Below are 11,180 nucleotides of genomic sequence, written 5' to 3'. Positions count from 1 at the left end.
CGTCACCGCAGTCAGAAGATGCTTCTGGGGAAGACTGCAGATGCCAGTCCCAGCATGTCAAAGTAAAGACAAACATGTATGACCTAAACACAGTGAAATTATTTAAAGAAGACAAAATGGAGCTATCTGAGCTGGATGCCACTCCTCCAAGTGACAATCCCTCCACCACAATGAGGGGATGATTCTCTAGAAGGGTCCTGTAGGATCCACCATGTTCATATGTTTCTGAACTAGAGCCTCAGGGAACGTTCTGGGACCCTCCATAGTTTCAACAAACCTAAATTTTTTAGTTTAACCTATTTAAATATTTCTTTAAAAAGCACATGCTGAGTCAGTGTGTAGCGTCATGTGTTACCTAAGTTTTCTGTCTTCATGTCTTCCAGCTGTTTCTGGCTGACTCTCAGTCTGACCTTCAGATCTGATGAGAAACAAGTGATTTATGAGGTGATGAATGAACGAGACCAACAGAGTTTTCTCTAAGTTACCTTCAGTGTCTCTCTGTGCAGCAATCAATCGGTCTGAAACAGAAAGCAGCTCAGCGGCTCTGACTGGAACAAACATGCAGATCTTCATGTTTGAGTCAAACAGCAGAGAAATCTCTGGATGTGTCAAAAATCACCTGAACTTTGTCTCCTCAGCTCATCCAGCTGCTCCTCAGTCACGTTCAGTCTGACCACCACAGCTGCCAGCTCAGCTTCACACGCTGAAAACATGTAAACAGCAGGTAGCAGTCATGTTTTACCCAACTCACAGCTTGTGGGGAACAGGACATGGGCAAATGACCGGAACAACTTCTTAAACAGGTTTATAAGGCATCTGCCCTCCCCCTCAACCAGCTTTTTCCTTCACAACCCCCATCGTTCACACCCCTGAAGCCCTGTCTGCCTCCCACAGCGGCTGCTTCAGCTACAGCAATCCGCTCACTCCCAGTACACCTAACATCTCCATCTACAGCCCTTCCAACTTGGTCCCTCAACTACTCCCTCAGATACACCCCACTCCCTCTCGTCCTTAGCTATCCAGCTCTGGCTGGTTCCTTCACAAAATGGCAGGTGAGAGGGGAGCTGAGCCAGTTGAAGATCAGGAAGGCAGCGAGTCCTGATGTCATCAGCTCAAGGTTCCTGAGATGCTGTGCAGACCAGCTGAGTGTGATTGTTCAGCATGTGTTCAACCTGAGGCTGGAGAAAGTGCTACTCTGAAAAACCTCATGTGTAGTATCAGTGCCAAAGACCCCCCACCCGAAGGATCTCAATGGCTACAGGCCTGTAGCATTAACATCTGATTTGATGAAGACCCTGGAGCGGCTGGTTCCAAAGCACCTCCTCTCTGTAGTGAGCTCATCATTAGATCCGCTGCAGTTTGCCTACTGATCTGGCATCGAGGTTGATGATGCTGTCATCTACCCCGATGCCAGTACCCTGGGTACCCTGATCTACCCCGAGCCTTCTGCATGAGGACACCAACAACAATCATGTTTTATGATTTCTCTAGTGCATTCAACACCATCCAGCCTGCACTGCTGGTGGACAAGCTGGAGGAGTCTGAAATGGACCATCACCTGACATCATGGATCTTGGACTACCTCACTGACCATCCAGTTGTGAGGCTTGTGAGAACTGTGTCACAGGCTGGATTACCTGCAGCACAGGGGCCCCTCAGTAACTGTTGCAGCCCCATTCCTTCTCACATTTAACACCTTGGACTTCACACACCACAGTCCATTTTGCCATCTCCAGTAGTTCTTAGACGACTCTGCTGCTCATCATAGATGAGGACAACAGTGAGTACAGAGACCTGAACAAGGACTTTGTGGATTGGTGCCAGCGAAACTGCCTCCAGATCAATACAGGGAAAAACAAAAGAGCTGGTGGTGGATTTCCACAGGCAGAATCATCTTCCCCCACTCAAGTAAACATTCATGGAACAGACATTGAAATTGTGGACTCTTATCTGGATGTTCACCTGAACAACAAACTGGACTGGACGGATAACACCAAGGCACTCTATAAAAAGGGTCAGAGTCGACTTTACCTACTGACAAAGTTGAGGTCCTTTGGGGTGCAAAAAACCCTACTAAAAACTTTTTATGCCGTTATCAGCCATTTTCTATAGAGCGGCCTGCTGTGGCAGCAGCATCTCAGCTCCAGAGAGGAAAAGACCGAACAAACTGAAGAGGAAAGCCAGTTCTGTGCTAGGGTGCTCCTTAGATGCAGTGAAAGTAGTGGATGAGAGGAGAATGATGGCCAAGCTATCAGCTATGATTGACAACGCTTTCCACCCGATGCATGCCACAGACTCCTCCATCCAGGGTGTCTGAAGGAGGTTATTCTTTCCTGCAGTTGTCAGACTGGACAACCAACTCTGTTCCCAGTAATTCTTGCTGTACCATCACTTTCACCTGTTTGTATTTAACCTGTGTGCACTGTGTATCCACCAGGGTAACATATAATAGAAAAAATGTAAAATTTTCTTTTCTTGTTATACCAGTATTACCACTATTATCCTTACAGTTATTATCCATCCATCCATCCATCCATCCATCCACCCATCCATCCATCCATCCATCCATCCATCCATCCATCCATCCATCCATCCATCCATCCATCATATGTTAAGTTGGTGTTTCTTCGAGCTGTTTCTCTCTTACTCTCAGTCTGACCTGCAGATCTGAACAAGAGGTCATTCCAGTTTTCTTTCCTGCTTCTATCAGTGATGAATGAAAGTAAACTGCAGATCTGATGATGGTACGTACCTGCAGTGTGAGTCTGCATCTGCTCCAGTTGGGTCTCAGTGGATCTCAGTCTGACCTCCACATCTACTGAACAAACCTGCTTTTACTCATGTATACATTTACTGAGTTAACATTTAAATTCCTCAGCAAAAAATTGCATCAACCAGTTCTTCCTCACCTTTCTATCAAGGCTCTCCTGTTTCAGGAGGAAACCATCAATAACATTGTTGACAAGACAGGTTCTGGATTTTCCAGATAAAGTCGTGGAAAACTTCTACAAAAAGTGAAGCTTTCTACAACAAAATTGAGGACTAGTTTTCAAGTAAATAAAGGAAGACATCTCTTGAGAAGAATTACCCTCTGGTAAGGCCAATTCAGTATGTGTTAGAGCCTGGATGTACAATCACTTATGTCCTTATATTGCATATGATCCAGAAAATATTCAAATATACTAATATTCTTGGCAGAATTAAAGAAACTGTTATTTCACAAGACAGTATGTACACGTCCAAAAGTCAAAAGTGAGTTTGACAGCAAGGTGCATGAGTTCAGTCAGGAGTTCTTGAGGGAACTCTATTTAATCCTTCTCAGTTTGGGTCTGGAGACTTTCTCCAAGTTTCTCTTATTCCAAACTGAATTTGCAGCCAGTCTGGAAACCTCATGTGTTACCTGAGATTTTTGTCTTCTGACCTTTCAGATGTTCCTCAAAACCTCTCAGTCTGCTCACCAACTCTGAAGGGAAAACCAAAAGTTATGAAGGGGTTCCTCAAGGAATCATTTTGGATTCCCAGTTTTAGCCTTCAGAAACAACAGAGTGTACCTGTGTTTAGTTTGTCCTGGAGGCTCTCGGTCAAGTTCACTTTTCTCCACAGCTTCATCAGTTCAGAGGTTTGTTCTGAAATCAGACCAGTGGAGGACAATGATCCATAGTTTGCTTGAGACAATTAGTGAGATATTTTGGCAGGGTTATTCCTAAGTACTTTAGGGAATCTGCTCCCCAGTTAAGGTTAAATTTAATTTGTAGAGATTCAGGGGCATTGTAGTTTATAGCCTGACAGCTTCCCAAAATCAGACAGCAACGACATCAGCTCTGTAAACGAGTTTTCAGGCTCCTCCAAGAAGACCGAGACATCATCCACAAACATTGCGACCTTTTGTTCTTTATCAGATACCGTAATGCCTTTAACATTTTCAGACTGCCGTATTAACTGACTGAGGGGTTCAATGTATAGGGCAAAAAGGAGGGGAGCGATTGGGCAGCCCTGACGTGTTCCCCTTTCCAGGATAAAAGAGTCAGAAAGATCCCCATTTATCTTTATGCGGGCTCTTGGCTTATGGTGCAGAGACTTTATTAATGATATAAAATTGTCTTTAAATCCAAATTTTTCCAGTGCTTTGTAGAGAAATAGCCATCTGACTGAGTCGAACTCCTTCTCAGCATCTAATCCCACAATCATAGACTTGGTTTTATCTTTTGCTGTTTGTCCTATTACATGTAGTGATCTCCTGATATTGTCTAGCGTATGTCTTTGTTGAATAAAACCAGTTTGGTCTAAGTGTATCAGGTCAGGTAAAACCTTTTCTAATCTACGTGCTAGTATCGATGTGAACAATTTACAATCTAGGTTAAGGACGCTAATGGGTCTGTAGTTGCTGCAATCTTGTTTGTCTTTGCCCTCTTTAGGGATAACTGAAATAATTGCGTCTCTCCATGAGGGGGGGATTTCACCTTTTTGTATAATGCAGTTAAACGTGTTTAATAGAAGAGGGGAGAGTTCTTCCTTTAGGGCTCTATACCATTCTGCGGTATAACCATCAGCGCCTGGAGACTTTCCCACCTTTAATTTAGAGATCGCCAATTGTAGTTCCTTGGTTGTTATTGGTTGCACTAATTTCTCACCTTGTGAGCTTGTCAGCACAGGTAGATCTAATGATTTTAGAAAGGTTTCAATCTGAGCCTTATTTGGCGCCTGAGGTTGTGAGTATAGAGCCTGATAGAATAGCTCAAAACTCTCCTGGATGTTCTCCAGTTTACTTTCCACAGCCCTGGTCTGGGGGTTTTTTATTTTGTAAATAGTATTTTCTACTCTCTGTTTACGTAATTTATATGCTAATAGTTTCGCTGATTTGCCGCCCATTTCATAATATTTTTGTTTCAAGAGGACTATTTTTTTCTAAATGTCATGGGTATAATGGTCGTCAATTTCACCTCTTATTTTCTTAATTTCTTCGTTTACCTTCAAATTTACTGTATTACTGTCAATTAACTGTAGTCGTTTTCGTCTTCCCTGAAGGTCGGCCAATCGTTGTCCCTTTAGTTTCTTTAAATGAGAGGTTATCGATATAATTTTCCCCCTCATTACCACTTTCAACGTGTCCCATAGAATTGTCTGGGACACTTCACCTGAGTCGTTAAATTCTAGAAAGTCTTTAATGTCTTTCTTTAATCCCGCTTTTATTTTTTTATCATTTAGTATGTTTGCATTTAGTTTCCATAATACCCTCGTAATTTTTTTTTCCAAATTTATGGTTATAGAGATTGGGCTGTGGTCAGAAAGGTCCACCGTCTTAATATTACACTCTCTTATTCTAAACCTGTCAGTACTAAACATAAAGAAGTAATCTATTCTGGAATAGACAGAGTGTGCATAAGAATAATGTGTATAATCTCTGCATTTGGGATATAGCTCCCTCCAGACGTCTATTATGCCTAGCTCTGTCATTAAGGATTTCACCTTCTTAATTAATGGGGTTTCTTGTTGGGGCGTTCCTGATGCATCTAGGTTAGGGTTCAACCTGATGTTGAAATCTCTGCCACAGATCACAACCCCTTGGGAATTTACCATTTGGTCAAATATACGTCTATAAATTTGCCAATTACTACCCGGGGGAATATAGACATTAATAAAAGTTATTTCGAATCCCTCTATCTTCCCTGTAATCTTTATAAATCGACCCTCATCATCCTGTAGTTCTTTTTCTAACTTCGCTCGGTGTTTCACTATGGGAAATCGCCTTGGCGTGACCAACTACGGAAGCTCTAATGACATCACGTCTGTCAGTGACAGACCGGTCAAGCCGTGCTCGGGGCCCCGCCCCCTCATATTAACACGGCCGACCGACCCCTCCTACTCATTCTCGCTTTCTTCCCGTGAGAAACTACTTGCTCCCTCAGCGCGTTCCAGGCTACAGGGTTAGCTGCTTAACAGTTCACAGGCGTCCCGTCAAGGAGTACGTTGCCGAACGCGGTTTCAACCTAGTCTGGATTGTGCCGAGTAAGTACTTCGTAGGAAGTAATCAGTTTAGCTGCGCCGTAAAGAGCAGTGTCCGCGTCAGGGCGAGCTGTTCCCGCGGTGAACCAGTGTAATTGCTCGGTTGTAGCATTAGCGTGTGTCTGTGTAGCTAAGGCTAACGCGTCAAGGCGAGCTGAAGTGGTAGCAGTTCGGTGACATTAAGTTGCTACCGGGACTGTTTACTCGAGTTAAGCTAATGTCTCACGACGAGCTAACTCGTACAGCTGCTGATAGCTAGGTTTTAGCATTGCTGCTAGCGTCAGGGTGGATACAGGCTAACGTGTTATGACGAGTCTAGTCCTTTAACCTGTCGTGTCCCCTTTCCTTTAGTATGTCTACGGCTGTCACCCCCGCCAAAGGGTCGGAGCCCAAGGCCAAGGAGGTTGTATCCCACCCGTGTCCTGCGTCATGCGGTTCGACCATCTCGGGCAGGGACCCTCACCCGATGTGCATAGCGTGCATGGGCCCTAAACACGCCCAGGCTTCGCTGGCTGACCCACAATCATGTTCTCACTGTGCTTCAATGCCTGAGAAAATTTTGGAAAGGAGGTTGAGAGTAGCTGTGGCTAACAGTCAGGACCCCTGTCTGGCAGCCGCCACTCCCAAGCCCGACGTCCATCAGCCGCGAGTCTCTACGAGCTGGGCGGACATGATGGACACTGAATCCCCGGTTATGCCCCCGCTGTTCGACGACCTAGATCATGGGGTGCTGGGGGATGAGGACGCAGAGTGTGATGCTGACTCTGACCTCCTCGACATGGTGGATATGGAGGAAGAAGAGGAGGACGATTCTTTTCCACCCCAACAGTCGAGGCCACCTAGCGGTGCCGAGGCTGCTCCACCCATGGACAGCGACTTGTATGAAGTCTGTAAGCGTGCCGCTGCCAAACTGGGAATTGCATGGCCTGCAGCCCAGGGTCCAGAGGGGACAGAGCGGGACCTGTATGATGGTAAGAGGCTCCCGCCGGCTCAGCCTCCACCCAAACAGCTCTTACCAGCGGTGCCAGCCTGTATGAAGGAGATGAGCCGTTACTGGCCATCCCCTTTCAAGAGGAAGCTCCCAACCAAGGGCTGTTCCAAGCTGGAGATTCAGGGGATGAGTGAGCTGGGTCTGGCCGAACCCCCAGCGGTGGAGACTTCAGTGGCATACCACCTACATCCTAATCGCAGGTCAGTTTCAGCCTCATCCAGTGTTTCTCTGCCCAGTAAGTCAGATCGCCTCACCGCATCTATTTACCAGAGGATGTATAAGTATGCAGCTCAGTCAGTGTGCTCCCTCAATGCTGTCACACTGCTGTCAGCGTACCAGGCTGAGATTTTGGAGGAGATGGGTTGCCAGCTGGATTCCCAGACTCCCAACCCCCTCCTTTGGGATGAAATATGCGTGGTGAATGATCTCCTCCTACGCTCCTCCAGGGGAGCAGTGCAGGGATGTGGCCGCATCATGGGGCTAGCAGTCACAGGTGAGAGAGCCCTGTGGCTGAATTTGTCTGGTTTAAGTGATTCTCAGAAGGCTGAGATCATGGATGCAGCATATGACCCCACCAAAGGTCTTTTTGGCCCTGTGCTGGAGAGGATGAAGGAAACCAGCACGCGCAGGAAGCAGGCGGGAGAAGCTTTTGACCTCTGCTTACCGCGCAAACCCCAGCCTCGCCCACCTCAGCCTCCCAGTGCTGGCTTTGCAGCATCAGCAATGAGGAGGAAACCCAGCAGCACCAGGATGCAGAAGCCTGGGCCAGCACAGCAGACAAGCCACCAGCCCAAGGCAGAGAGCTCAAAACCTTGGGGAAAACACTCCTTTGCAGCAGTGGCTGCCAGGAATAGGCCATCTTCCCACCCCGGGGAAGGGAAGATGAAGCGTGCAACCTAGCACAGCTTCCTTAATCTTTTCTTCCTCCACCCAAAAGACGGAGGGAGGAACACAGTCCCTTAGTTCTTAGTTTGGAGGCTCCCATTGTTCCCAGTTCTTCAGGAGCCCTCCTTCAGTCTCTCTCCTCACAAATGATGGGAGTGAAGACTCAAGGGCAGGTTACACAGTGTCACCAAGCACTCATTCAGTGTCACCAAATGTCTCCAAGGTTTCTGTTAGTGCGTCGGCTCATGTTCTGGAAGAAGAGATTGTGTCGTTATTAAACAAACACGCAATCAGAGTGGTTCCGAGCGAGGAAATACATCAGGGCTTTTATTCCCGGTACTTCCTCATTCCAAAGAAGGGAGGCTCATCCCTGCGGCCAATTCTGGACCTCCGTGTATTGAACAAACACTTAAGAAAGTACACGTTCAGAATGCTAACACACAAAGTGCTCTGCCGCTTGATTCGTCCAAACGACTGGTTTGTGACAATCGATTTAGCAGACGCGTATTTTCATATTGCCATTTATCCAGCACACAGGAAATTCCTCAGGTTCGCCTATCAAGGGGCGGCCTACGAGTTTCAGACAATCCCTTTCGGCCTTTCGTTAGCTCCGAGGGTATTGAGCAAGTGTGTAGAAGCAGCGCCGTTTCCTCTGAGGAACAACGGCATCAGGATATTTTCGTACATAGACGACTATCTCATTTGCTCTCACTCTCGGGAACAGGTGATCAAAGATTCCGTTACGGTGCTGAATCACCTCAAAGACCTCAGTTTCAGAATAAACGAGGCAAAGAGTCGCCTGGAGCCGGCACAATGCAGTATTTAGGGCTCAGTATAAACTCCCTCTCGTATCGCGTCAGGCTATCGGAGGCGAGGGTGACGGCATTCAGTCAGTGTCTCGCGCTTTTTCAGCTGGGGAAAGCAGTGAGTTTCAGACTATGCCTTCGGCTTCTCGGACTCATGGCGTCCGTGATATTTGTGGTGCTGTTGGGGCTGCTTATGATGAGGGATCTTCAGCGATTGGGTGGCATCTCTGCATCTGAGCTCTCAGCGTCATCTGCACCGCAGAGTGAGGATAACGGCGCAGTGCATTACGGCACTCCGGCCGTGGAGAGACCAGACAATATTAACGTCTGGCGTACCTCTGGGGGCGGTGTCGTCCAGGGTAACCATGACGACAGACGCTTCTCTTTCGGGGTGGGGTGCGGCGCTTCTGGGCAGGACAGCCAACGGCGTGTGGCCCCAGCGGATGGCGCAACTTCACATAAATGTACTGGAGATGCATGCAGTGTTTTTGGCACTCAGACATTTTCTGCCCCATCTTTACTGCCGTCATGTCTTAGTGAAGACAGACAACTCCACTGTGGTAGCTTATATCAACCGCCAGGGAGGCACACGGTCTCTGCAGCTGCACAGGTTAGCTCAGAAGTTAATTGTGTGGAGCAGTACAAGGTTCCTGTCCCTCAGAGCGACCCATGTAGCAGGGATTCTGAACAGGGGAGCGGACCTATTGTCCAGGGGGAACCCGCTGTATGGAGAGTGGAGGCTCCACCCACATGTGGTAGCACAGATTTGGCAGAGATACGGCCAGGCAGACGTAGATCTCTTCGCCTCTCAAGAAAACACTCACTGCCCACTGTTCTTCTCTCTGTCGGACGTGAGCGCACCTCTGGGCGTCGACGCTCTGGCCCACCAGTGGCCAGATGTTCTGCTGTATGCCTTTCCGCCTCTCAGCCTGATTTCTCCGACTCTGGCCAGAGTGCGGGAGCAGGGGCTAACACTGATTTTGGTGGCTCCTCGGTGGCCGTCCAAACACTGGATAACAGAGATAATACAGCTTCTGGCAGACGAACCATGGCCACTCCCCATACGCAGGGATCTTCTCTCCCAGGCTCGGGGCGAGATTTATCACCCTCACCCGGACCGGCTGTCTCTTTGGGCCTGGCCAGTGAGAGGTGGAACCTGAATGCTGCGGGCCTGCCTCCAGAGGTCATTGACACTATTCAGAATGCTAGGGCTTCCTCCACCCGCTCCCTTTACAGTGGTAAATGGCGGATTTTTGAGGATTGGTGCCAGCCCAGGGGCATTATCCTGTTTCAGTGTTCAGTGGTGGAATTGCTCTGTTTCCTACAGGAATTGTTGGATAAAGGAAAGGCTTTCTCCACAATTAAGGTTTATTTGGCAGCAATTTCAGCTTGTCATGTGGGTTTCGGTGATAAGTCGGTGGGGCAGCACCCTTTGGTGTGCCGCTTCATGAAGGGGGCCCGCCGCAAGCTCCCAGTGTCTAGGCCACTGGTGCCATTGTGGGATTTGTCGCTGGTGCTGGACGCCCTTTCTAACCACCCTTTCGAGCCCATTGTGGCAGTAGGGTTGAAATTTCTTTCAATTAAGACAGCTTTGCTTCTGGCTCTGACCACTGCAAAGCGGGTGGGTGACTTACAGGCTTTGTCAATCCATCCTTCTTGTTTGCAGTTAGCCCCTGGGCGCGCTAAGGCGCACTTAAAACCTAATCCGGCGTTCGTGCCTAAGGTGATGGGGCATTCTTACAGATGTCCGTCTGTGGAGCTGTTGGCTTCATACCCTGTACCCTGGAACGCGCTGAGGGAGCAAGTAGTTTCTCACGGGAAGAAAGCGAGAATGAGTAGGAGGGGTCGGTCGGCCGTGTTAATATGAGGGGGCGGGGCCCCGAGCACGGCTTGACCGGTCTGTCACTGACAGACGTGATGTCATTGGAGCTTCCATAGTTGGTCACGCCAAGGCGATTTCCCATAGTGAAACACCTCACTCTGTTATCAAAGAACCAGGAGTTACGCAAGTAACCCTACGTTCTGACATATGTTCGTAATTAAGTGTGCTCGATATTAATATAGCGACTCCTCTCTTATGACCTAGTTTATAGGAGGATGAAAATACATGCTTGAAGCCTCTCTTTTTCAATTTTGTGTGTTCAGCTTGACTCAAATGGGTTTCCTGGAGATAGGCTACCTGAGCCCTTTCATTTTTTAATTTTGACAAGATTTTGCTCCTCTTGATGGGATTTAAGACCCCGTTTACATTGAACTAAATGATTTCAACCGGTTCCCCTTGCATGTTATTTTTAACTTAATAACAATATGAGTTCATTTTCCTCTCCTGATAGACTGTAAGCAAATCCCTTTTAAAGTGGTAACTGAACAATGATACCAAAACCACAACAAACAATAAGAAGAACAAAAACAATGGCCATCTTTCCCAACCTCCAACCTCAAGGTCTCTTTACTGACCTGTTCCAAATTTGAGGGATAGCCTCTGCCCCCTGTGG

At 47.6% G+C, this 11,180-nt stretch overlaps 1 protein-coding gene and 1 long non-coding RNA gene across 2 annotated transcripts; one reads left to right on the top strand and one right to left on the bottom strand.

The window, feature by feature from the left end:
* Positions 1-630: 630 nt before the first annotated feature.
* Positions 631-3,627, bottom strand: LOC121631771. The gene is made up of 3 exons (XR_006008789.1): positions 3,552-3,627; positions 3,401-3,463; positions 631-703 (listed from the first exon to the last, which is right to left on the bottom strand). It is a non-coding gene; the product is annotated as an uncharacterized LOC121631771 (long non-coding RNA).
* A 2,728-nt stretch (positions 3,628-6,355) lies between these two features.
* LOC121631655 lies at positions 6,356-9,937 on the top strand. The gene is given in 4 exon segments (XM_041972650.1): positions 6,356-7,789; positions 7,965-8,691; positions 8,694-8,899; positions 8,901-9,937. Coding segments are annotated over 4 exon segments (3,312 nt in total). The 3' UTR covers positions 9,846-9,937.
* The last annotated feature ends 1,243 nt before the right edge of the window (positions 9,938-11,180 follow it).

This window comes from Melanotaenia boesemani, chromosome 20 (genome assembly GCF_017639745.1).
Source record: "Melanotaenia boesemani isolate fMelBoe1 chromosome 20, fMelBoe1.pri, whole genome shotgun sequence".
In the NCBI taxonomy this organism is placed as follows: Eukaryota; Metazoa; Chordata; class Actinopteri; order Atheriniformes; family Melanotaeniidae; genus Melanotaenia; species Melanotaenia boesemani.
The sequence above is the reverse complement of the archived record's forward strand: the minus strand, read 5'-3'. Positions and strand labels throughout refer to the sequence as shown.